Raw genomic sequence first — 27,904 nt, forward strand, 5'->3', positions numbered from 1 at the left:
TATAGGCAATAGTGCTCTTCATATCAAATACAGAGAACTATTTTTCTACACTTTTTGAAAAAACAGTATGGGCTTAGGCAGTAATAAATATTCCACGTTTCATATGACAAAATGCCAATTTCCCTTTTTATTGCTTTTTCTATTTCTATATATTCTCACATATATTTAATTCTTAAATATATTTATAACATATTATTTAAACATTTCTAATACCTCATTACTTTTGGGAAGTCCTATAAATGGAGAAGGCATTCTCATCATTGTGTGAATTTGTAGTTACCAGTTGTCAGCTTTTTAAAAATCAAGTTAATTGAGTTTTGAAATATAAACTCTTTGATTTATAACTAAAATTTTTCTTTGCTGGGGAGGAAGCTGTTAATAAACTTCTTTTTTTCTGTACATAATCTTTTTCCTTGACTAGATGAACTATTTGAGTTAATAACTGAACAAAAATATAAGATATTTCTTATGAGGAGACCAGTATTTCCCTTTTCCAAATTAACTTATTTTGCATATATTATTTCAGTAACATTGTATAATTTTCTACCTGGAGCCAATAAATAGAATTATTGCTACTCTTCCAATTAATCAGATTATATTAGCAACCTTATGGAAATTGCTAGGAACTTCAATAGAAAGAGAAAGTTGATACTTTAACTATGTTAGATGTTGGTATTCAAAGAGACTCTTCATTTAGGGCAGCAATTTATGAAATACCTTAACCACTATAGAAAACTTTCAACTAACAAGACTATATGGCAATATAGATTTTGTCAAGGCTTATCTTCCTGTAAGCAAAGGAATCTTTTGCTTGGGGGGCTTAGTATTGGTTAGCAAATGAACTCTTTACTTACTAAAAATAATTGTAATAGAAAGTCAGTGATAAGAACTACTACTTATCAGTATAAATATTAGATATAGGATATGTTATGTAATTTATGTAAGGTGTTCTCATGTTGGGGATACTTTGTATTACAGTTGTCTGTGAGGATTATACAAGTATATCAGAATTCTGGAGAAGGGTGAGTGTTGGTGTGTGTTTATTTGAAAAATCTTTTTATGACTTTCATTGTATCATTTAGAGAAAGAGTTTAATTATCTACAGTTGATGACAGTAAGGATGAATTCATAGTAAAATTGACATTTTGGTATGACTTTGATATGAGTGGAGCATTTTTTACAGGTAAAGGTGTAGATAATTTTTAAAAATTGAACAAAGATTGTATTGAGGAAGAAGGCAAGTAAGTGATCTATGTTGTCTGCAAAATAGAGATCATATTGGAAAATAGTTAAAAATAACACCAGAAATGTTGGCTTGTGATCACATCTCAGGTCACATAGAAGTGATTCTAACATCTTGGAATTTATTTGTTTAGTGCAATCCAATAAAAGCTGTACCCATGAAGATAAATATGGTGGTATGTGAAAAGACAGATGGGCTATATTACAACTTTGAATAGGACAAGTAGGGGACATGGAGTAATTAAAAAAAAAATCCACAGAGGTGACATGTAAAATGTTAATGCCATTAAATAAAAGGTGAATTTAAGGGTTTGAATTTGAGGAGTATTATTAATTTATCTTCATAACCTTTAAATTGTAATAAAATTATTTTCTGGGAGTTATCAGCATGTATAGGTAAAAATGATTATCACAACCATTGAAAAGAGGAAGGAAGATGTGAATTGGGGAATACCTTCAATAAAAGTCTTGCTTGAAATGTTGGAAGTGGATAAGAACATTTTAATGAAATCATGTAAGAGCTTGAAGTCGAAAGAAAAGGATAAGGTCATTTAGGAGCAGCTGAAGGATCAAAGCAGCAAAGCACAATAGGTAGAAATTCCACAAGATTTTGCAGTGATGGAGAAGTATGCAAAGGAAAACGTTTTGAGGGGGAGACCTAATGGAAGCTGTAGAGAAATTAAGAAATGCTGTAAAGATTATGTTCCCAAATTTTCATCCTCCATTATTAAATAAAAGAAACATTATTAGGAGCAGTTGATGTTCATTGAACAAAGAAAGAACGAACTTTGATCATGTATAAGGTCTTTAAAATTTGGGTAAAATTTTTTACTTTAAAATTACATTCTTTTATCAGAGCAAAATATAATAGCATATCTTGTGACAGAAATATATGCACATGTTCTCTACACAAAACATGGAGGATAATTTGCACTTCTAATTCCCACTTAAACTTTCTAAACTGGTTGATACAGTTTTTACATTACTAGAAGGAAAGTTGTTTCACTCTGAGTATTCTGAACTCTTACTCTAAACTAATAAGGCAAATGAGATATTTATAAACATGAGGAGATTTACTATAAAAGTAAGGCAAAAGACATATATATGTATAATATATATAGCATGAATTCATTTCTTACCCTTTGGAGCCGCATGATGTCGCTGTCTACCATGAATACACGAGCTGTTATTCAAGTCCATTCCTCCCATTATTGCATCCTTCCAAGAGTGCTGAATGATGGCAGTCGCAGAAGAATGGAATTAACAGACTCGGGATCATACAATATTTCATCTTAATGCCTAGACAAGATTTCCTGATGGAAATAAACCAGCAAGTATTTGAAATGGTTATTACATCTGAAGGTCGACTGAGATCCCGGTGTTTGATGCTCTCGCTTCTGCTTCTTGCAGCCTGGGAAGCAGGGAGCGGCCAGGTCCACTACTCGGTCCCGGAGGAGGCCAAACACGGCACCTTCGTGGGTCGCATTGCCCAGGACCTGGGACTGGAGCTGGCGGAACTGGTTCCCCGCCTGTTTCGGGTGGCATCCAAAGGCCGCGGGGACCTTCTGGAGGTAAATCTGCAGAATGGCATTTTGTTTGTGAATTCTCGGATCGACCGGGAAGAGCTGTGCGGACGGAGCGCAGAGTGCAGCATCCACCTGGAGGTGATCGTGGACCGGCCGCTGCAGGTTTTCCATGTGGAGGTGGAGGTGAAGGACATTAACGACAACCCGCCTGTGTTCCCGGTAAAGGAACAAAGAGTGTTGATTTCCGAATCTAGGCTGCCAGATTCTTTGTTTCCACTAGAGGGCGCATCGGATGCAGATGTGGGGTCAAATTCTATTTTAACCTACAGACTCACTTCCAACGAAAATTTCGCACTGGATGTGAAAACAAACAGTGATGACAGTACACAAATTGGGCTCGTGTTAAGGAAATCCTTGGACAGAGAGGAAGTGCCCGAACATAACTTACTCCTCATGGCCACTGACCAAGGCAAACCTGAGCTCACTGGCACTGTTCAGCTGCTGATTACCGTACTGGATGTGAATGACAATGCTCCCAGTTTTGGACAATCTGAATACGAAGTAAAAATCTTTGAAAACTCAGATAACGGAACAATAGTTATCCGAGTGAATGCTTCTGATAGGGATGAAGGAGCGAATGGGGAAATATCATATTCTTTTAATAATCTTGTTCCAGCCACTGTTAGTAACCAGTTTAGAATAGATGCGAATACTGGAGAAATAGTTATTCAAGGGAACTTAGATTTTGAAAATATGAATTTATACAAAATCCGTATTGAAGCGACGGACAAAGGCCACCCTCCCATGGCTGGTCATTGCACCGTTTTAGTGAAAGTCTTGGATAAAAATGATAACGTCCCTCAGATTGCGTTGACTTCCTTATCCTTGCCCGTCCGAGAGGATGCTCAATTAGGTACTGTCATAGCCCTAATTAGCGTGTCCGATCTGGACTCAGGTCCCAATGGGCAGGTGACCTGCTCTCTGACGCCCTATGTTCCCTTCAAACTTGTGTCCACCTTCAAGAATTACTATTCACTAGTGCTGGATAGCATCTTGGACCGAGAAAAGGTGGCTAACTATGAAGTGGTTGTGACCGCAAGGGACCGGGGCTCGCCTTCGCTGTCGGCCACGGCCAGCATGTCCGTGGAGGTGGCCGACGTGAACGACAACGCGCCCGCATTCGCGCAGCCCGAGTACACGGTGTTTGTGAAGGAGAACAACCCGCCTGGCTGCCACATCTTCACCGTGTCGGCGCGAGACGCGGACGCTCAGGAGAACGCGCTGGTGTCGTACTCGCTGGTGGAGCGACGCGTGGGCGAGCGCGCGCTGTCGAGCTACGTGTCGGTGCACGCGGAGAGCGGCAAGGTGTACGCGCTGCAACCGCTGGACCACGAGGAGCTGGAGCTGCTGCAGTTCCAGGTGAGCGCGTGCGACGCGGGCGTGCCGCCCCTGGGCAGCAACGTAACGCTGCAGGTGTTCGTGCTGGACGAGAACGACAACGCGCCTGCACTGCTGCCGCCCGGGTCTGGCAGAGGACCCAGCGCGGTGAGCCAGGTGGTGTCGAGGTCCGTGGGCGCGGGCCACGTGGTGGCAAAGGTGCGCGCGGTGGACTCTGACTCGGGCTACAACGCGTGGCTGTCGTACGAGCTGCAGCCGGCGGCGGGTGGCGCGAGCAGCCCGTTCCGCGTGGGGCTGTACACCGGCGAGATCAGCACGACGCGCGCCCTGGACGAGGCGGACGCGCCGCGCCAGCGCCTGCTGGTGCTGGTGAAGGACCACGGCGAGCCGGCGCTGACGGCCACGGCCACCGTGCTGCTGTCGCTGGAGGACAGCGGCCAGGCGCCCAAGGCCTCTTCGCGGGGGTTGTCTGGTGAAGCTGGCACAGAAACGGCGTTAGTGGATGTGAATGTGTACCTGATCATCGCCATCTGCGCGGTGTCCAGCCTGTTGGTGCTTACACTGCTGCTGTACACGGCGCTGCGGTGCTCGGCGCCGCCCACCGAGGGCGCGTGCGGGCCCGTGAAGCCCAGGCTGGTGTGCTCCAGCGCGGTGGGGAGCTGGTCTTACTCTCAGCAGAAGCAGCAGAGGGTGTGCTCTGGGGAGGGGCCGCCCAAGACCGACCTCATGGCCTTCAGTCCCAGCCTACCAGCCTGTCCAGTAGTGGCGGATATGGGCGAGCATCAGGATTTAAAGGATGACTGTCTTTTCAAAGTAAGTCTGAGTTTTCATAATTAACAGTTGATTTTTAAAAACTGTTTTGATTATTTTCCTTGGGTTTATGTTTAAATTTTCCTATTTCAACCAATTGAGTAATTTTGCATTATATACATCTTTTCTTCTTCGTTAATTATTATAATCTCTGGTTTTTTAAACTTGAGTAGAGTGGAATCAGACATTATTAAAACATCATTCTACATGTCAAGATTTTTGTCTCAAAACTCAAAATTTCCTTAGATAACCATTTGTGATACATTAAAAAATGCATTGGTAGTATTTTTCCTTATTAATATTGTAGACTTTGATTACTTTGCATTTGAACTTCAGGAGAGTTATTTCACACTCATTTTAATTGATATATTATTTCAACATCACTTTATTATAGTTTTATCTTTCAGCTTCCTCCTTCCTTCCTTTCCTTCTATCTCTCTTCTTTGATGCTTCTGTTTAGCCAACACTTTTGATTATCCACTTTGTTTAATGACTGTCTTCATCATATCTTAAATCTATATCCCTTTTTGGGCCTGGTGATTCCAAGAGTCCAAGAGTCTGTAGTGCTCATTTACTGTTGGCCTTTTAAACTATTTAGAGACAAAGTACATAATAATAGTTATCCTGATAACTAATATCCTTCTTTTAAAAATTTTATTTATTTATTGCCTTGCTGGATCTTCATTACTGTGTGGGTTTTTCTCTAGTTTTTGGGAGCAAGGGTGACTCTCTAGCTGTGGAGCATGGGCTTCTCATTGTAGAGGTTTCTCTTGTTGCAGATCACAGGTTCTAGAGCTGGTGGGCTCGGTATTTGCAGCTCCTGGACTCTAGTGCACAGGCTCAATAGTAGTGGTTCATGGGCTTAATTGCTCTGGGCATGTGGGATCTTCCTGAATCAGGGATTGAACCCATGTCTCCTGCTTTAGCAGGCAGATTCTTTACCTTTGAGCCTCCAGTGAGGCCCAGAATACTTCTGATTGGGATGAAAAAGTGAATGGGGAAATTTCACACTCTTTCAACTACCATATGATACCCATGTTATTGCTCAGCTTATCAGGGATCCAAATATTTGACAATAATTTAATAGAATGTGGAACTTGACCAAGTAAATTCATGTAAAATGTGCACTGAGTTCTTAGACACTGAAAACCCTGTATTTATGTTTGACTTTTATTTGGTGGGCTCCTTTTCATGGAGAGTTTATTTCTTCTAATTTAATGCTTTCATTATTCATTCTGTATTATGATTTAAAGTATTCACCATTTCTCTACATGCAAGAAATGGATAGTAGTGTTAATTTTTGTAAGTTTTGAAAATGATGCTGTGACAAGAATCATTGAGTTAACAAGACCCAGGCCCTGGCTTCAAGAAGTTGGTAGAAAAATAAAGATACCTGTCATACATAAATATGATCATCTTAGAAGGCTGAATATTATAACAGGTACAAGAAATGTAAATCACTCTGAGTGGATTGAACAGAAATAAATGCCTATTTTTCTTTTTGAAGAAGCCCTTCAAGAGGTATGATATTTTTAGCGGTTTGTAAATGGAAAAGTTTCCTTTGAGAGAATACTGAGTATAATAGGTATTCTTGGGAACAGAGGAACTTAAAGAAATGAGTACATACAAAATCCCAAATGTGCCTGGACATAGAGAATAGTCTGTTTTGGTTAAAACATATGATTCCCATAGGAAAGAGTATGCGATAAAGCAGGAAAAATAATGTGAGAAAAATTTCTTGGGTAATTTGAGTACTTCACTAAGAAATTTTGACTCACCTCTCATTATTTGAAAGCTATAAAAAATGTGAATCAATAGGAATAAAAGGTGTTTTTCACTAAGATGACTGCCAGGATTAAGAGAAGGATAAAGGAGTTGTGACAAGATGAAACAATAAGAAGCTATTGCAATAATTCAGGACAGCAATAATATTTAAAACCCATTTAGGCACAGGTAAAACTTGGAAAGCATTAGAATACAGATGTTAATTATTTTACTTGCATTGGGAACATAGGGGTGAAATATTTTTTTTAAAAAAACACCTCACTCTATTAAGTGGAAGTAAAAAGGATAAAACACCACAAGCTTGATTAAAGTCTGCTTTCTTAAGAAAAGAATGTGGATTATTTCCTTATATTCCTTGCTTCCCCAAACAAACAACCTTTCTAAGTTTTTCTTCCATTAGATTCTTGAGATCCTGCGTCCCTAGAGAGACCAGGAATTTTCTTAAAATAAATTGAATTTTATTTCAGAAAAATTGAATTTTCTGAACTGTGAACTAAGGATTTTAAAATTTAGTATTGCTAACATAATTCAATTTGTCATTAATATTTTTATCCTAATTTTAAACGTTTTGTAAAGAACATATTTTCAAGGCATGAGGAAGCCACAATTATGGTCATATTAAATATTAGGCACATAAATCTTCTAATAAGGCCTTAAGCAAGCATGAGAAATATGGTCCTACACTTTAAGAAAAATAAAGAAAAATTCAGAGGTTGAAATAAAACCTCGTGTCCTAATAATACAAAGCTGATTTTTTAATTCGTACTTACTATTTGGGCCACATGATGTCGCTCTTTACTGTGAAATTCTCTCAATTCAAGACAGAATTAAGTCACATTGGAAAGAGTCTCCACTCTGTTTTAATATTCGGAGGTTGAACAATGGCGAACACATCATGAAAATAAAGAGGGGATAAGAAGATTCCTCTAAATTTTGGAACAAGATACACTGATTGGAAGAAAATCCCAATAATTTGAGATGTACTCAAATCTAGGCGACTTGGGGAACCGGCAGCTATTGCTATTTTTTATAATTCTCTCGATCTGCAAGACAGCAAGTGGCCAGGTCCGCTACTCGGTCTTGGAAGAAGCCAAACACGGCACCTTCGTGGGCCGAATCGCCCAGGACCTGGGACTGGAGCTGGAGGAGCTGGTGCCGCGCCTGTTCCGGGTGGCGTCCAAAGGCCGCGGGGACCTTCTGGAGGTAAATCTGCAGAATGGCATTTTGTTTGTGAATTCTCGAATCGACCGAGAGGAGCTGTGCGGGCGGAGCGCGGAGTGCAGCATTCACTTGGAGGTGATCGTGGACCGGCCGCTGCAGGTGTTCCATGTGGAGGTGGAGGTGAAGGACATTAACGACAATCCTCCTGTGTTCCAGGGGACACAAAAGAATCTGTTTATCGCTGAATCCAGGCCGCTTGACTTTCGGTTTCCACTAGAGGGCGCCTCCGACGCAGATATCGGGGAGAACGCTCTGTTGACTTACAGGCTGAGCTCCAGTGAGTATTTCTCTCTGGAGGTACCAACCACCGACCAACAGGTAAAACCTCTCAGTCTTGTATTACGCAAACCTTTAGACAGGGAAGAATCTCCGGAACTTCATTTAGTGCTCACGGCCACTGACAGAGGCAAACCTGAGCTGACTGGCACCGTTCAGTTACTCATCAACGTGCTGGACGCCAATGACAACGCTCCAGTTTTTGATAGAACACTCTATGCTGTGAAATTAGCAGAAAATGTCCCTAATGGAACGTTGGTAATTAAACTTAACGCCTCAGATTTAGACGAAGGCTTGAATGCGGATATTATTTATTCATTCTCTAGTGACGCTTCTCCTGATATAAAATTTAAGTTCTACATAGACCCTGTAAGTGGGGAAATTACAGTTACAGGACACATCGATTTTGAAGAAAGAAAAACCTACAAAATTCGAGTAGAGGCGACTGATAAAGGTTACCTACCCTTGGCTGGTCACTGTACAGTTCTTGTGGAAGTTTTGGACGCTAATGACAATCCTCCAGTGTTGACAGTCACTTCCCTGTCCCTTCCTATCTCAGAGAATGCTCAGCCAGGCACAGTCATCACCTTGATTAACGTGTCTGACCGAGATTCTGGAGCAAATGGACAGGTGACCTGTTCTCTGACGCCTCATGTCCCCTTCAAGCTTGTGTCCACCTTCAAGAATTACTATTCGCTGGTCCTGGACAGTGCCTTGGATCGTGAGAGCGTAGCGAACTATGAAGTAGTAGTGACTGCGAGGGATGGGGGCTCGCCTTCGTTGTCGGCCACGGCCAGCGTGTCCGTGGAGGTGGCCGACGTGAACGACAATGCGCCCGCGTTCCCGCAGCCCGAGTACACGGTGTTCGTGAAGGAGAACAACCCGCCCGGCTGCCACATCTTCACCGTGTCGGCGCGAGACGCGGACGCTGAGGAGAACGCGCTGGTGTCGTACTCGCTGGTGGAGCGACGCGTGGGCGAGCGCGCGCTGTCGAGCTACGTGTCGGTGCACGCGGAGAGCGGCAAGGTGTACGCGCTGCAGCCGCTGGACCACGAGGAGCTGGAGCTGCTGCAGTTCCAGGTGAGCGCGCGCGACGCGGGCGTGCCGCCCCTAGGCAGCAACGTGACGCTGCAGGTATTCGTGCTGGACGAGAACGACAACGCGCCCGCGCTGCTCCCGCCCGGGTCTGGCGGAGGACCCAGCGCGGTGAGCCAGGTGGTGTCGAGGTCCGTGGGCGCGGGCCACGTGGTGGCGAAGGTGCGCGCGGTGGACTCTGACTCGGGCTACAACGCGTGGCTGTCGTACGAGCTGCAGCTGGCGGCAGGTGGCACACGCAGCCCGTTCCGCGTGGGGCTGTACACCGGCGAGATCAGCACGACGCGCGCCCTGGACGAGGCGGACGCGCCGCGCCAGCGCCTGCTGGTGCTGGTGAAGGACCACGGCGAGCCGGCGCTGACGGCCACGGCCACCGTGCTGCTGTCGCTGGAGGACAGCGGCCAGGCGCCCAAGGCCTCTTCGCGGGCGTTGTCTGGTGCAGCCGGCGCAGAGACGGCGTTAGTGGATGTGAACGTGTACCTGATCATCGCCATCTGCGCGGTGTCCAGCCTGTTGGTGCTCACGCTGCTGCTGTACACGGCGCTGCGGTGCTCGGCGCCGCCCAGCGAGGGCGCGTGCGGGCCCGTGAAGCCCAGGCTGGTGTGCTCCAGCGCGATGGGGAGCTGGTCTTACTCGCAGGAGAGGCGACAGAGGGTGTGCTCTGGGGAGGGGCCGCCCAAGACCGACCTCATGGCCTTCAGCCCCAGCCTGCCTCCATTCCCAGGTGCTGAAGCCATAGGCAAGCAGCAAGACTTAAATGTTGATCATTGCACGGAAGTAAGTCTATTTACATTTATATTATAATTATTTACAATGAAATTTCAAATTTACTTTAAAACTATTTCATATATTTTCTTTTTAAAATGTATTGCCAATTTCACAGTTCTATATTCAAACATTATTGTGGTTTATAAATATCTACAATTAATCGTTAGTTTCCCCAGATTTATTGAGAAATAGTTGTTGTATAACATTCCCCATAAGGTGTGCTGCTGCTAAGTCACTTCAGTCGTGTCCGACTCTGTGGGACCCCAGAGACGGCAGCCCACCAGGCTCCCCGGTCCCTGGGATTCTCCAGGCAAGAATGCTGGAGTGGGTTGCCATTTCCTTCTCCAATGCATGAAAGTGAAAAGTGAAAGTGAAGTCGCTCAGTCGTGTCCAACTCTTAGTGACCTCATGGACTGCAGACTACCATGCTCCTCCGTCCATGGGATTTTCCAGGCAAGAGTACTGGAGTGGGGTGCCATTGCCTTCTTCACCCATAAGGTGTAAAAGATGATAATTTTATATACATACATATAGTAAATTTAGTTGCAATTTCTCAGTGCTATCAGACATTATTAACTATTTCCCCAAGTTAGATTTCTGGTCAAATTAAAATTTTCCTTGGATGAATTTCTTATTGGATATGATTTTATCCTTTGTAATACCTCACTTTATGAACACTCAGAACATCCAGTGTATATGTATTCCTCCACATAGCATTTAATTTTCATAATTACATATTGTGTGTACTTTTTAACCTTCACATGGTATATTCTGATAATATTGAAGTATTTTTTGGTGATTAGTTTTAATTTACTCACTTAAGATCAGAGTCCATACATTTCATTTCATTTTCTTCTCTTTCTTACTGTTGGTATATAGATATACAGATATATCTACAACTCTATATGTACTATTTTCAACCCGGGTCTCCCATATTTGGGGTTATTCTTTACTGTGTAAGCCACCAGGGAAGCCTGTATTTATATAGAGTTTCTCTATTGGTATATCAAGCAGTTTAGTTATGTTGTTTTTCAGTTGCTAAGTCATGTGCAACTCTGCAACCTCATAAACTGCAGCACACCAGGCTTCCCTGTCCTTCATTATATCTGGGAGTTTGCTCTAACTCATGTCCATTGAGTCAGTGATGCTATCCAGCCATCTCATACTTTGTTGTCCCTTTCTCCTCTTGCCCTCAATCTTTCCCAGCATCAGGGTCTTTTCTAATGAGTCAGCTCTTTGGCTCTTCGCATCAGGTGCCCAAATATTGGAGCTTCAACATCAGTCCTTCCAATGAATATTCAGGGTTTATTTCCTTTAGGATTGACTGGTTTTATCTCCTTGCTGTCTAAGGGGTTCTCAAGAGTTTTCTCTAGCACCACAATTTGAAAGCATCAATTCTTCCACATTCAGCCTTCTTCATGGTCCAACTCTCACATGCATACGTGACTACTGAGAAAACCATAGCTTTGATTATCTGGACCTTTGTTGGCAAAGTGACATCTTTGCTTTTTAAGACACTGTCTAGCTTTGTAATAGCTTTCCTTCCAAGGAGCAAGTGTCTTTTAGTTTAATGGCTGCAGTCACCATCCACAGTGAATTTGGAGCCCAAGAAAATAAAATCTGTCACTATTTCCACATGGCTATTTGCCATGAAGTGATGGAACAGGATGCCACGATCTTAGTTTTTTGAATGTTGAGTTTCAAGCCAGCCTTTTCACTCTCCACTTTCACCCTCATCAAGAGGTTCTTTAGTTCCTCTTCGCTTTCTGTCATTAGAGTAATGTCGTCTGCATATCTGACTTTAGTTAACAGTTCAGTTCAGTTCAGTTCAGTCGCTCAGTCGTGTCTGACTCTTTGTGACCCCATGAATCACAGTACATCAGGCCTCCCCGTCTATCACCGACTCCCGGAGTTCACTCAGACTTACGTCCATTGAGTCAGTGATGCCGTCCAGCCATCTCATCCTCTGTCGTCCCCTTCTCCTCCTGCCCCCAATCCCTCCCAGCATCAGAGTCTTTTCCAATGAGTCAACTCTTTGTGTGAGGTGGCCAAAGTACTGGAGTTTCAGCTTTAGCATCATTCCTTCCAAAGAAATCCCAGGGCTGATCTCCTTCAGAAGGGACTGGTTGGATCTCCTTGTAGTCCAAGGGACTCTCAAGAGTCTTCTCCAACACCACACTTCAAAAGCATCAATTCTTCGGTGCTCAGCCTTCTTCACAGTCCAACTCTCACATCCATACATGACCACAGGAAAAACTATCGCCTTGACTAGATGGACCTTTGTTGGCAAAGAAATGTCTCTGCTTTTCAATATGCTATCTAGGTTGGACATAACTTTCCTTCCAAGGAGTAAGTGTCTTTTAATTTCATGGCTGCAGTCACCATCTGCAGTGATTTTGGAGCCCAGAAAAATAAAGTCTGACTCTGTTTCCACTGTTTCCCCATCTATTTCCCATGAAGTGATGGGACTGGACGCCATGATCTTCGTTTTCTGAATGTTGAGCTTTAAGCCAACTTTTTCACTCTCCTCTTTCACTTTCATCAAGAGGCTTTGTAGTTCCTCTTCACTTTCTGCCATAAGGGTGGTGTCATCTGCATATCTGAGGTTATTGATATTTCTCCCGGCAATCTTGATTCCAGCTTGTGCTTCTTCCAGCCCAGCGTTTCTCATGATGGACCCTGCATATAAGTTAAATAAGCAGGGTGACAATATACAGCCTTGACGGACTCCTTGTCCTATTTGGAACCAGTCTGTTGTTCCATGTCCAGTTCTAACTGTTGCTTCCTGACCTGCATACAGATTTCTCAAGAGGCAGGTCAGGTGGTCTGGTATTCCCATCTCTTTCAGAATTTTCCACAGTTTATTGTGATCCACAGAGTCAAAGGCTTTGGCATAGTTAATAAAGCAGAAGTAGATGTTTTTCTGGAACTCTCTTGCTTTTTTGATGATCCAGCGGATGTTGGCAATTTGATCTCTGGTTCCTCTGCCTTTTCTAAAACCAGCTTGAACCTCAGGAAGTTCACGGTTCACATATTGCTGAAGCCTGGCTTGGAGAATTTTGAGCATTACTTTATTAGCATGTGAGAAGGTAGTTTGAGCATTCTTGGGCATTGCCTTTCTTTGGCATTGGAATGAAAACTGAACTTTTCCAGTCCTGTGGCCACTGCTGAGTTTTCCAAATTTGCTGGCATATTGAGTGCAGCACTTTCACAGTATCATCTTTCAGGATTTGGAATAGCTCAACTGGAATTCCATCACCTCCACTAGCTTTGTTTGTAGTGATGCTTTCTAAGGCCCACTTGACTTCACATTCCAGGATGTATGGCTCTAGGTCAGTGATCATACCATCGTGATTATCTGGGACATGAAGATCTTTTTTGTACAGTTCTTCTGTGTATTCTTGCCACCTCTTCTTGATATCTTCTGCTTCTGTTAGGTCCATACCATTTCTGTCCTTTATCAAGCCCATCTTGCATGAAATGTTCCCTTGGTATCTCTTTAGTTATAAAGAATAATAATTTCTTCTCAAAATTTAAATGTTTTCATCCTATATTTATTATAGACCAGAAGTTATAAAAATAGGTAATACAAAACAGGAATAATAAAAATAGGAACTATCAGGTTATTCCTTGTAGGTCCAATGTTTAGAACTCAGTGCTTTCACTACTGGAGACCCAAGTTTGTCAATCCCTAATAGGAGGAATAAGATTCTGCAAACTACTCAGCCAAACAAAGAAAAAATCCCCAAGGAGAAAATACACAAAAAACTCACAATACAATATCCTCTCAATACAATATCAAATAGATCGTTTTACCGTTTCAAGATATGTACTTTACTATCAGATAATTTTTGTCATGTCAATCATTTAATATGTTTTGAGGATGTAAGTATAGTAAATAATTGCTTTTAGACTGATAAAAATCTACTTAACTCTAATTATTAATATTGAATAAACTACTATCAGCCCTTTGTAGATGAGTTGGAGTAGTGTGGGAAAATATTTTGCATTGATTTTTATTTTCTATATGACTTAGAAAAATATTTTGAATAGAAGAAGTGTGTATTAATGCCATTCTTGGTGATCAACTGATAAATTTATAAATTTTCATTACATAGAATATGCAGATGTTGCTGCTGCTGCTGCAAAGTCACTTCAGTCGTGTCCGACTCTGTGCGACCCCATAGACGGCAGCCCACCAGGCTCCCCCGTCCCTGGGATTCTCCAGGCAAGAATGCTGGAGTGGGTTGCCATTTCCTTCTCCAATGCATGAAAGTGAAAAGTGAAAGTGAAGTCACTCAGTCATGTCCGACTCTTAGCGACCCCATAGACTGCAGCCTACCAGGCTCCTCCGCCCATGGGATTTTCCAGGCAAGAGTACTGGAGTGGGGTGCCATTGCCTTCTCCAATGCAGATGTTAGGACCCATTAATTCAAGTAAAGATTTTTAGTGTTATAGAGCAAAATTTTGAAAGTCCAAGAAGGTTTATTAGTTTGCCATTTCATTTTTTCATTATTTTGCTTCTTCTTGTCTTTTTAAAATATTTTTTCTTATAACTCTTTGACCTGCCTTGATGTTAATCAGACAGCCATAGATTTTGAGCATCTTCCTTTGGAGAAAATGGAGGAATTTAATGGAACAGAATGAAGGGTTTCTGGTATTCTCAATTCTTATAACTTGTTATTAACATATTTCTTCATCTTATTATCAGTTATGGTCAGCAATATAATAATTTGTGATCTCATGTTATTTCCTTTGATCAATTGTAAGTAATCTGAAATCAGTGTTATTTTGCAGTTTATTTTATATTTCTTACCATGCCATCACTGCCTATATTTGGTTATTAAAAGTACATGACATAAAAGGAATAATTAAATTTTAGTCTTCAACTTAAATGGCTGTGTATTGTTATATATGCTTATTTTTATTGTACTGCTTGAATCAAGTATGGAGTTTTAACCTTGTGAAAGTGATGGTACTCTTAGATTTCCTATTCCAAGCTTATCTGATTCTCAGGTATAACTTTAATCACTCAATTCTCCTCCTAAATGTTTATTTTTTAAAAATCCCTTAATTAGAAACAAAGACTGTTTCCACCACCTACCATTTACTTGACAACTCTCATAATTTCAATCATTTTAGTTCTGTGTTCCTCCAACTCTCTAATTGGTATTTGAATTTCAATTTGGAAGTATGCCTGTCACAAAGAGGGAGTCAAAATCTATATCTGTATTTTAATGTTTTTCACTATTTTATTAATGCAGAGCTTTTAGCTATTAAATATTTCTTAACTGAAAGGCACCAGAGCTCAGTTATTAAATACTGTGAACCCTGAAGCATCTTGTATCAAAATTTCATCTCTATGAATTTTTCTTCATATAACATTTATTAAAGCATCTGTTATTTCAATTCCTTGGTTTCACATCCTATGAATGATGAATGAGTTCTATTGCATAGAATTTTTGTATCAAATAAGTAAATACTTATAAAATTGCTTATAAAACTATGGCAAGTACTATGTGCATAAGAAAATCTGATTACTATTATTCAAAAGTACAAGGAGTTCATATTTGGAAATGGAAAAACTAAAATATTTGAAAGTCATTATGACCTTCCATATTACTCTTATGTAAAAATCGTCTTTTGTGAAGTTATTTTCAGATTAACCTAGAATGTCTCAATGCTTTGAATTCTTTGGGGTAGAATAAAAAATTCATCTAAAAGTCAGTTGTTACAGGTTTTGGAAAGTCCAATTAGCACTCTGGGTATAGAAAATCTTTTTGGATCTAGAAAGTTATTTAGATAAAACCTCCTTAGGGAAAGTCTAGACAATCTTGTGTGGACAGTGATGTATTTTTCCATGCTTATAAATTGCTTCAAATCAGAAGTCTGAGAATGTGTTTGAAATCTTTGTTCTTTTCCATTAGTAGTGCTTCCTTTTCCTTAAAAAGAAATACACAATATGTCTTATTGATGATTTAAAAATTAGTAGTACTTACGTCCTACTAACTAAGGAAGTAAGCCTTATATATAGAGTGTTATAGAATAACTTTTAAAATATAGCTATTTATCTTCATTAAACATTAATAGATCTTTAGAGGATCTTTAGAGATCTTTAGAGGATTCTAAGACCATGACATGCCAGAAACCACTGAATTATGAACACCCAGCCTCTGACTTTGAAAAGCTTGAGATAAAAAACACATGAGTCATACAAGTTAAAAGAAGATATTAAAACAGGTATAAAAGTGGGGCTGCAGTTGAAAGAAAATCATTCCTTGTTTGCATTTTTAAAGGAACACTTGGAAGCGTCATGGTGTTTTCAAACGAGTAAATTTCCCCTGAACACTTCTGTGAAGGAGAAAATTAAGCAAACTTGAAGACACCCACAGGCCTCAGTTGACTGGAAACTTGGAATAATCCATTTTGATGAAAACATATGGTTCACATAAAATAAAGGCAAAAAAGTGATATGAAAATATCTCTTAATTTTGAGTACTAGACTAAGTCACTTTGAGTAGTAGATTAAGAAATTTGGATTCTTCAGAAGTTAGTTGGGAGCTAGCAAAAGATTTTAAGCAAAGGAGTCAACATCGTATTTCAAAAGTTTGGATGGAAAGAAAATCTAGGAAGCTACTGCAATAATCAAGGATAACAGCATTAGGTAAAAATGTTTCTTAGCTTGCTATAGGAATATGAAAGAAAAGAAAGATATATAGAAGCATCAGTGGCACCATAAACTGATAATTTTTCCTCTACCAATTAAACTTTTAAAAAATTTATATTGGAGTATAGTTGACTTACACTTTTACTCTTGAGAGGCACTAAAATCTAGATGCGAGTAATCTATTTGCTGTTTGAAATGAGAGCAGAATTCACAAGTGAACTTTCCTTGTTAAGTAGATACTAAGAAGGAAGAATCCCAAGCATAGCTTCAAAACTGGAAACTGGCCTAAGTACTAAAGATGAACAAAAATGAAATTAAAATATATTATGAAAAGATAGAATATAAACTATATTGGGGATTTTAAAAAAATATTCATAAATATTAAGGCTTGGAAAAATTGAACTATATAGATATAGGCATGCAACACACTTATGGAAACAAGTTATATAATTTCTAATAAAAATATAAAATAGTATCTTGGTACACTATATAATAAAGCAAATTCTGTTCTCATTTTACATACATTCAATTCATAAAATTACTTAAGAAAATACTCAGTTAATTGCTCAATTTCCTAAATTATTTTTTCAGACATGTGAGAGTTTCTTTCTCAACGGTAGGGTTTCCTAGAGACCCTGGAAATAGTCACCAAAATCTTATAGCCAAAACCCTAAATCTATAAATGTGGAAGATCCTGAATTACAAGATGAAAGAATCTTCCACTTTAAAATTCCTGGTTGTTCGATCATTTTTATTTTTACTTCATTTCTGTGATTATTTTAAAATTGTGTGGAATGTTTTCTCAGATGACAAAAGTTCACAATTTTGGTTTATACTAAACTTTTAGAGGTACTTAATTTAGAATGCCTCCAACAAGACTCAAATACTGTTCTCTATTTCATTAATGATTAAGAAAAAATTCAGAGAAGGAAGTAAAATTTCTTAGGATAAGGTAAAATGTTCAGCCATGGAGTATGTACTTACTTTTTGGGCCACGTGATGTCACTCTCCGCCGAGAAATTCTCTGATCCAAGGCGACAGCCATCTTTGAGGCTTAGGAAATATGCTAGAGTCTTTTATAGTTTCCTAGTGCAGAACGATGACGAACACAGCAGGATGGAACTGACGGAATCAGAAGATTTCCCTTAATATTGAGAAATTTTTCGCTAAGAAGAAATAAGCTCGACTATTTGAAATGCTGTGCGCAAGTCAAGGTAACCAAGGGAACCGGAATCTACTACTGTTGTTTGTCACCCTCGCAGCCTGGGAGACAGGGAGTGGCCAGGTTCGTTATTCAGTTATGGAGGAGGCCAAACACGGCACCTTCGTGGGCCACATCGCCCAGGACCTAAGGCTGGAGCTGCAAGAGCTGGTGCCCCGCTTGTTCCAGTTGGATTCCAAAGGTCTTGGGGACCTTCTGGAGGTAAATCTGCAGAATGGCATTTTGTTTGTGAATTCTCGGATCGACCGAGAGGAGCTGTGCGGGCGGAGCGCGGAGTGCAGCATCCACTTGGAGGTGATCGTGGACCGGCCGCTGCAGGTGTTCCATGTGGAGGTGGAGGTGAAGGACATTAACGACAATCCTCCTGTGTTCCAGGGGACACAAAAGAATCTGTTTATCGCTGAATCCAGGCCGCTTGACTTTCGGTTTCCACTAGAGGGCGCCTCCGACGCAGATATCGGGGAGAACGCTCTGTTGACTTACAGGCTGAGCTCCAGTGAGTATTTCTCTCTGGAGGTACCAACCACCGACCAACAGGTAAAACCTCTCAGTCTTGTATTACGCAAACCTTTAGACAGGGAAGAATCTCCGGAACTTCATTTAGTGCTCACGGCCACTGACAGAGGCAAACCTGAGCTGACTGGCACCGTTCAGTTACTCATCAACGTGCTGGACGCCAATGACAACGCTCCAGTTTTTGATAGAACACTCTATGCTGTGAAATTAGCAGAAAATGTCCCTAATGGAACGTTGGTAATTAAACTTAACGCCTCAGATTTAGACGAAGGCTTGAATGCGGATATTATTTATTCATTCTCTAGTGACGCTTCTCCTGATATAAAATTTAAGTTCTACATAGACCCTGTAAGTGGGGAAATTACAGTTACAGGACACATCGATTTTGAAGAAAGAAAAACCTACAAAATCCGAGTAGAGGCGACTGATAAAGGCTACCCACCCCTGACTGGTCACTGTACAGTTCTTGTGGAAGTTTTGGATGTTAATGACAATGCTCCTAAGTTGACTATCAAAACTCTCTGGCTCCCCATCAGAGAGGATGCACAGCTGGGGACAATCATCGCCCTGATCAGTGTGATTGACGGAGATGAAGGTGAAAATGGACAGGTGACCTGTTTTCTGACGCCTCATGTCCCCTTCAAGCTAGTGTCCACCTTCAAGAATTACTATTCGCTGGTCCTGGACAGTGCCTTGGATCGTGAGAGCGTAGCGAACTATGAAGTAGTAGTGACTGCGAGGGATGGGGGCTCGCCTTCGTTGTCGGCCACGGCCAGCGTGTCCGTGGAGGTGGCCGACGTGAACGACAATGCGCCCGCGTTCCCGCAGCCCGAGTACACGGTGTTCGTGAAGGAGAACAACCCGCCCGGCTGCCACATCTTCACCGTGTCGGCGTGGGACGCGGACGCGCAGGAGAACGCGCTGGTGTCCTACTCGCTGGTGGAGCGGCGGGTGGGCGAGCGCGCGCTGTCGAGCTTCGTGTCGGTGCACGCGGAGAGCGGCAAGGTGTACGCGCTGCAACCGCTGGACCACGAGGAGCTGGAGCTGCTGCAGTTCCAGGTGAGCGCGCGCGACGCGGGTGTGCCGCCCCTAGGCAGCAACGTAACGCTGCAGGTGTTCGTGCTGGACGAGAACGACAACGCGCCCGCGCTGCTCCCGCCCGGGTCTGGCGGAGGACCCAGCGCGCTGAGCCAGGTGGTGTCGAGGTCCATGGACGCGGGCCACGTGGTGGCGAAGGTGCGCGCGGTGGACGCGGATTCGGGCTACAACGCGTGGCTGTCGTACGAGCTGCAGCCGGCGGCGGGTGGCGCACGCAGCCCGTTCCGCGTGGGGCTGTACACCGGCGAGATCAGCACGACGCGTGCCCTGGACGAGGCGGACGCGCCGCGCCAGCGCCTGCTGGTGCTGGTGAAGGACCACGGCGAGCCGGCGCTGACGGCCACGGCCACCGTGCTGCTGTCGCTGGAGGACAGCGGCCAGGCGCCCAAGGCCTCTTCGCGGGCGTTGTCTGGTGCAGCCGGCGCAGAGACGGCGTTAGTGGATGTGAACGTGTACCTGATCATCGCCATCTGCTCGGTGTCCAGCCTGTTGGTGCTCACGCTGCTGCTGTACACGGCGCTGCGATGCTCGGCGCCGCCCAGCGAAGGCGTGTGTGGACCCCTGAAGCCCAGGCTGGTGTGCTCCAGCGCGATGGGGAGCTGGTCTTACTCGCAGGAGAGGCGACAGAGGGTGTGCTCTGGGGAGGGGCCGCCCAAGACCGACCTCATGGCCTTCAGCCCCAGCCTGCCTCCGTGTCCTGGATCTGTAGCCAATGATCCACAGGCTTCTTTGGACTCCTCTGGTAAGGTGGGTTATTCTAATATTTTATTTGTTCATTTTTGTATTCTGTCTTGAAAAATATCTTAATTATCTTCTAAGGTATATTAGAATAGTTTTCATCCATTTATCCTAGTTCTGCCAGAATGTTTAAATTTATTTGCAGAAAGTGAATACCTTTATTTATTTTTTTGAGTTTTTTTGTTTGTACTTTAATAGAGAATTATTATAAACCATGCACTAAACAGATATTTATTGGGACTGAATTCATTTTATTTAGAACCTGTTCTGGGAGTCATATTGAATTCCTGATCCATTGTTGCCGCCTTACCTGAAAACTATTAGGTGTAAACAAATTTAGTCGTTACACTTTATGTAAATGGAAACACCATTCTAAACTACGCATGGTACTGTAGTCTTAATTCTTTTGTTTTTAAGCAACCCAATAGCAGGTATAGTGAGTGGGCTTCCCTGGTAGCTCAGATGGTGAAGTCTGTCTGCAATGTTTGATCCCCTGGGTCGGGAAGATCCCCTGGAGGAGGAAATGATAACCCACTTTAGTACTCTTGCCTGGAAAATCCCGTGGACAGAAGAGCCTGGTAGGCTATAGTCCATGGGGTCTCAAAGAGTTGGACACGACTGAGCAACTTTACTTTTACTTTACTTTACTATAGCAGGTATATGAGTAACCGTGACCTTGTTAACTTTTTAGTTGTCTACCTTTTTGGAGACATGGTGGTCAGCAATAATTAGTATCTGTAACTTCAATGAGCACCTTCCTCTATGCCTAGAAAAGAGATGCTTTACTTTAGGAATCTCATTTTGAATGTAAGTGTTTCAAATATAACTCATTCCCTCTTGTTAAAAAAATTTTTTTTTACATTGTCTGACAATGTAGTTCACAAGAAAGTGTTGGTTAAGAATCTTTTCTACCACTTAGAAAATTTCCTGAAAGTCATGTTTTATCATTGAAAATACTTCCTGAAAAGTACTCTCTTTCCTCAAGAAGACTTTCTGCTTTTAAATTTTTTTCTGTTAGTGATATAATAATGCTCAAGCATTAAAATATATTCTACATTCTGCACTTTGAATTCTCTTGAAATTAACTGTATGGAACTTAAGCAGTTTAGAAGAGGATTTTTTTTTCTTTCAATAGTCCAAAAGACAGAAGTCTGTAGATGAGGTTGTGCACCTTTAAATTTATTACATGTTAAAGTTACAATTCTTGGATTGTGGATTGTGAGTTTCAAATTGGTGGTTCTCCATACTCTGGTTAGTCTGAACATTCATTTTCTTTTCTAATTTATATTTTAAAAACTTCCTTTATTCTTGCATTGTAGTTGTGTAATGCACCTTGTATTTCTACTCAGGGATTTTATTCTTTATTGTGTCAGGTGTTTTACAAGGTATTTCTTAATTAAAAATTCAGCAGAGGAAAATCAGAATGGCTTTGAGAGTAGAGCCACCATATAACCATAAATGTGCTAGTAAAATCTCTTAAAATAAAACACTTCAGTGCTTTTCTTTTTTCCAAAGAACACATTTGGTATATGCTACAAAGCAATCTGGAAAAGGTCAGTTTTCATTCCAATCCCAAAGAAAGGCAATGCCAAAGAATGCTCAAACTACCACACAATTGCACTCATCTCACATGCTAGTAAAGTAATGGTCAAAATTCTCCAAGCCAGGCTTCAGCAATATGTGAACCATGAACTTCCTGAGGCTCAAGCTGGTTTTAGAAAAGGCAGAGGAACCAGAGATCAAATTGCCAACATCTGCTGGATCATGGAAAAAACAAGAGAGTTCCAGAAAAACATCTACTTCTGCTTTATTGACTATGTCAAAGCCTTTGACTCTGTGGATCACAATAAACTGTGGAAAATTCTGAAAGAGATGGGAATACCAGACCACCTGACCTGCCTCTTGAGAAATCTGTATGCAGGTCAGGAAGCAACAGTTAGAACTGGACATGGAACAACAGACTGGTTCCAAATAGGACAAGGAGTCCGTCAAGGCTGTATATTGTCACCCTGCTTATTTAACTTATATGCAGGGTCCATCATGAGAAACGCTGGGCTGGAAGAAGCACAAGCTGGAATCAAGATTGCCGGGAGAAATATCAATAACCTCAGATATGCAGATGACACCACCCTTATGGCAGAAAGTGAAGAGGAACTACAAAGCCTCTTGATGAAAGTGAAAGAGGAGAGTGAAAAAGTTGGCTTAAAGCTCAACATTCAGAAAACGAAGATCATGGCGTCCAGTCCCATCACTTCATGGGAAATAGATGGGGAAACAGTGGAAACAGAGTCAGACTTTATTTTTCTGGGCTCCAAAATCACTGCAGATGGTGACTGCAGCCATGAAATTAAAAGACACTTACTCCTTGGAAGGAAAGTTATGTCCAACCTAGATAGCGTATTGAAAAGCAGAGACATTTCTTTGCCAACAAAGGTCCGTCTAGTCAAGGTGATAGTTTTTCCTGTGGTCATGTATGGATGTGAGAGTTGGACTGTGAAGAAGGCTGAGCGCCAAAGAATTGATGCTTCTGAAGTGTGGTGTTGGAGAAGACTCTTGAGAGTCCCTTGGACTGCAAGGAGATCCAACCAGTCCCTTCTGAAGGAGATCAGCCCTGGGATTTCTTTGGAAGGAATGATGCTAAAGCTGAAACTCCAGTACTTTGGCCACCTGGTGTGAAGAGTTGACTCATTGGAAAAGACTCTGATGCTGGGAGGGATTGGGGGCAGGAGGAGAAGGGGACGACAGAGAATGAGATGGCTGGATGGCATCACTGACTCGATGGACATGAGTCTGAGTGAACTCCGGGAGTTGGTGATGGACAGGGAGGCCTGGCGTGCTGTGATTCATGGGGTCACAAAGAGTCAGACACGACTGAGCGACTGAACTGAACAAAGCAATCTACTTTTTTTCCATCCTATTTATTTCAAAACTTGAGTATTTTCAGAACTCGTCATAAAACCTATGTCTATTGGCATAACACACTTTAAATCCAGACTTATAGTTTCAATTATTTCTGTCTGTGCACTTTTTCAGTTTCCATATGCCACCTATATGTGGGTCCAGGTATTTGATTATGTTATATGGATTGAGGGATACTAGAAATGTCATTTCCTCCCCCCCCCAAATTCCCACCACTCTTCTAGTATCTTAGACCTAATATTATTCATTAAGTACTTACTACATCTTCTATAATTATACATTTTATTCTTTATCATTTTTAATTGTATCAATATAATTAGTAATTTAGTCCCTTATACTAATCTTTATTCCCTCCCAGAACATGGGTTATCATTGTGTGAAATTTTTCAAATCAGTAAACATCTTAGTAATTGATTTTTCGGGTCATCAGGAAGCATGCTGCTGCTGCTGCTAAGTCACTTCAGTGATGTCCGACTCCGTGCGACCCCATAGATGGCAGCCCACCAGGCTCCCCGATCCCTGGGGTTCTCCAGGCAAGAACACTGGAGTAGGTTGCCATTTCCTTCTCCACAGGAAGCACGAGCACAGTATAATTCAGGGAACTGGGAAGTTCCAAAACAGGGGGAAAGTCCAAAACAGAGAGGTGAGAGCTTGGAAGACATTTCAGTGTTTCGCCTGCCTAGTAACTACCCCTCTGTTTATCTATAGGTAACCTTCTTCACTTTAAGCTAGAATCATGAGACCAACAATGAAGCTCCCCTATGCCAGTCCCTGAATTGTAGTGTCAAGATAGGGCTAACTAAAGTTATGACATTTAGACACTTTTGAAAGTGAAAGGGGCACTATATAGATTTATACAAGAATGCAGACAAACATAGAGGGTATCCAGGCAGACTGGGGTCTGTGGTCAGCCTATCCTCAAAACTGAACGTTCTGGTTCCCAGACATCATCTCAAATTTCTGAAATTACCAGTAAAATTTGTATTTTAGCAAACATTCCAGTTAACTCTTATCCAACTGAAGTTTTAGATGCAATAGCCCTAATGAGTTGCTTGGGAAAGTAAGTTCTTATTATTTGACAAGATGTAACTTAACTACACTACTTTTTATTCATTATTGGAGATTTATATTGGGACATTTATGCTATTAATTGGTTCAAAAATGCTCATTAACAGCAATAGAATTTACCTCATATCATTATCTTGTGTTGAGATGATTAATCAATGATAAACTTATTTTTAGACTCCAGATAGTATTGACAGCTCACACTGAACATTGCTATTATGTATGGATAGATGAACTCATTTAAATTTTTATTATGTTTTGTAAGAAAAGTAACTCTTAAAATCAGGATTTGAATAGACTTTGACACTAGAATCATTCTAAAGGAGTATAGGACCATAAAATCAGAATTTAGCAGCATACATACATCAGTGAATTAACTGACCCTCATTCCTATAAATTTTCATATTCATAAATATTCTATTTTCCAGCTCTTAATAACTGTAAGAGTTCAAAATTATTGATTTCTTTTAAAAATAAAAACATAGTCAAAGAAATTATCCTTTGGATCAGACAAAACTCCTAAGTTTTCCTTTTTGGAAAAGGAGAAACTTCAGGTTTTATCATTATTGTAGATGTATTAATTGAGAATTTCAGTTACTGAATATTTGATTCCAGGAATTTTGAGATAAAATATTTTTACCACAGGTGATGAAAAACTATTGAAACACAAAATTATTAGATAATGCCAAAACTCTATATTTGGGGTGTTTGAAAAAACATAAATATGACAAGGATGAAATTAGTTGTCTCTGAAAGTAGAAATCAAAGTATAACATTATTTTATTTTAAATCACAATTAAGATTTTTTGCTCATGTAAGATGTGTATAAAAAACTGAAACTTCTCCCAGTATAACTAATTTCTCAATATAAGCACTTTTCTGTTCCTTAAAGATAGGAACACTGCTCAGCCTGTGCAGTAGCAATAGTAAAGGCTTTATAGGGTGACACCATTCTATAGGTAACAGTTTTTCCCAAAGAGCCAATTTTGATCTTGAGCCTTATGAATACAATGTGGCTGAAGTGAGCTGAGAGTAACAGCCATTTATGAAACACTCACTCTCCTTAAAGTACTATCCTAGGCACTTAATATATCATAATTCATGCAACCACCATATTATTATTAATCTTCTATGAATGTTATCAAAGTGGAAACTGAGATGTAGAGGTTAAATTATTTTCCTTAAGTCACACAGCTAGTAAGTTGAAGACTAGGAATAAAAAGAGAGGAATTTCTGATGTTGAAGCCTGTGACCTTCTCTCTGCATTCTAGTGATGATTGGCATTTAGAAGTTGCAAATACCTCACAGAGAAGTGATGATTGAAATTAATGTCTGAATAAGGTTTATTTAATATAAAAATAATGATGAAGAGAGTGAATTGTGTTAGAAGTTGAAGAGAGTTAAATTCGTTATCCAACAAAATGCTAGTACACTCAGTATTATACAAATACTAAAGTTGTCTTCAAATTTAACTAATGACAATCATGGTTGGAAGGAATTACTTCTGGGTGCTTTTCCATTAAAGAAAATGCTGCACTGCATATGGACAATGATCATTATTATATACAAAAGAAACATAATGTGTCTTTGAAAGTTCATAAAGATACGAATTTGTGAAAATAGGATGAAAAGATACGAATGAGTTGTTAAACTCATGGAATTGTACTTACACATTAAGCCACCGGATGTCGCTGTCTTCCACAAAAATGGCTTTTCAGAACAGACTCAATCCTGTTTCTCAAGGACGAGGAAGGAGCTACATTCGGAGATCTCAGCCATTTTGATAAAATTGAATGTAAGATACGGAATAGGAAAATTCGGAGCGTGTGGGTGTGTTCTAGATGACCCAGTTATTGATTTGTAAAACAGAAGAAGGGTATGATGTTGGTCAACAGACCCAGCGGTCTGAGCACCCGGCGCCTGCTTCTCTCCTTTCTGTTTGTTGCAGCATGGGACGCTGGGAGCGGCCAGGTCCACTACTCGGTCCTGGAGGAGGCTAAACACGGCACTTTCGTGGGTCGCATCGCTCAGGACCTGGGGCTGGAGCTGGCGGAGCTCGTGCCCCGCCTTTTCCGGATTGCATCCAAAGGCCGCGGGGACTTTCTGGAGGTGAATCTGCAGAATGGCATTTTGTTTGTGAATTCTCGGATCGACCGGGAGGAGCTGTGCGGGCGGAAAGCGGAGTGCAGCATCCACCTGGAGGTGATCGTGGAACGGCCGCTGCAGGTATTCCATGTGGAGGTGGAGGTGAAGGACATTAACGACAACCGGCCGGTTTTCTCCACCTCAGAGCAAAAGCTCTCAATTCTGGAATCTCAACCGCTTGACTCTCGATTTCCTCTAGAAGGCGCATCTGATGCGGATATTGGAGAGAACGCAATGCTTACTTACGGACTCAGTTCAAATGAGTTTTTCACTCTTGATATTATAAACAAAAAGGACAAAGGCAAATTACCAGTGCTTGTTTTAAGCAAACTGCTGGATCGTGAAGAAAACCCTCAGCTTCGGTTGTTATTAACGGCAACTGATGGAGGCAAACCTGAACTTACCGGATCTGTTACTCTGCAGATCCTGGTGTTAGATGCTAATGACAATGCACCTGTATTTGACCAAACCGTGTACGAAGTTAAGATGTATGAAAATTCAGCGAACCAAACATTAGTCATTTGGCTAAATGCTTCTGATGCGGATGAAGGGATAAACAAGGAAGTAATATATTCATTTAGCTCTTTGGTTCCACCCACCATAAGAAGGAAATTTTTAATTAATGAAAGAACGGGAGAAGTAAGAATCAATGATGCCATTGACTTCGAAGATAGTAACACTTACGAAATTCATGTAGATGTTACAGATAAAGGAAACCTACCCATGGTTGGTCACTGCACCGTCCTAGTGGAAATCCTGGATGAAAATGATAATTCACCTGAGGTGGTTGTCACTTCTTTGGCTCTCCCGGTGCGAGAGGATGCTCAGGTAGGTACTGTCATATCCCTGATCAGCGTGTCCGACCGTGACTCCGGCGCCAACGGGCAGGTCACCTGCTCACTAACACCTGAAAGCCCCTTCAAACTAGTGTCCACCTTCAAGAATTACTATTCATTAGTGTTGGACAGCGTCTTGGATCGCGAGAGCGTGGCGAACTATGAGGTGGTGGTGACTGCGAGAGATGGGGGCTCGCCTTCATTGTCGGCCACGGCCAGCGTGTCCGTGGAGGTGGCCGACGTGAACGACAATGCGCCCGCGTTCGCGCAGCCTGAGTACACGGTGTTTGTGAAGGAGAACAACCCGCCCGGCTGCCACATCTTCACCGTGTCGGCGCGAGACGCCGACGCGCAGGAGAACGCGCTGGTGTCGTACTCGCTGGTGGAGCGACGCGTGGGCGAGCGCGCGCTGTCGAGCTACGTGTCGGTGCACGCGGAGAGCGGCAAGGTGTATGCGCTGCAGCCGCTGGACCACGAGGAGCTGGAGCTGCTGCAGTTCCAGGTGAGCGCGCGCGACGCGGGCGTGCCTCCCCTGGGCAGCAACGTGACGCTGCAGGTGTTCGTGCTGGACGAGAAC

General features: G+C 41.9%; 2 protein-coding genes across 7 annotated transcripts in view; both read left to right on the forward strand.

Annotated features, from left to right (window-relative positions):
- PCDHA13 (protocadherin alpha 13) overlaps window positions 1-27,904 on the forward strand; it is a 209,250-nt gene that overhangs the window by 32,897 nt on the left and 148,449 nt on the right. The window contains exons 1-2 of one of the 6 annotated variants that reach the window (XM_059888206.1): window positions 7,264-10,130; window positions 14,240-17,221. The exons of 3 other annotated variants lie outside the window; for them this stretch is intronic. In XM_059888206.1, the coding sequence (XP_059744189.1) occupies window positions 7,740-10,130; window positions 14,240-14,308 (2,460 nt within the window). In that variant the 5' untranslated portion in view covers window positions 7,264-7,739 and the 3' untranslated portion in view covers window positions 14,309-17,221. Of the gene's footprint in view, window positions 1-2,052; window positions 4,980-7,263; window positions 10,131-14,239; window positions 17,222-27,904 lie in introns of those variants that run through there. 2 more of the 6 variants (XM_059888202.1, XM_015472247.3) reach the window with 2 other exon arrangements.
- Window positions 17,330-27,904, forward strand: part of LOC132345758 (protocadherin alpha-7-like) — a 122,049-nt gene continuing 111,474 nt past the window's right edge. The window contains 2 exon segments of the mRNA XM_059888756.1: window positions 17,330-20,254; window positions 20,256-20,371. Coding sequence (XP_059744739.1) covers window positions 17,984-20,254; window positions 20,256-20,333 — 2,349 coding nt within the window. The 5' untranslated portion in view covers window positions 17,330-17,983 and the 3' untranslated portion in view covers window positions 20,334-20,371.

This window comes from Bos taurus, chromosome 7, assembly GCF_002263795.3.
Source record: "Bos taurus isolate L1 Dominette 01449 registration number 42190680 breed Hereford chromosome 7, ARS-UCD2.0, whole genome shotgun sequence".
Taxonomy (NCBI): Eukaryota; Metazoa; Chordata; class Mammalia; order Artiodactyla; family Bovidae; genus Bos; species Bos taurus.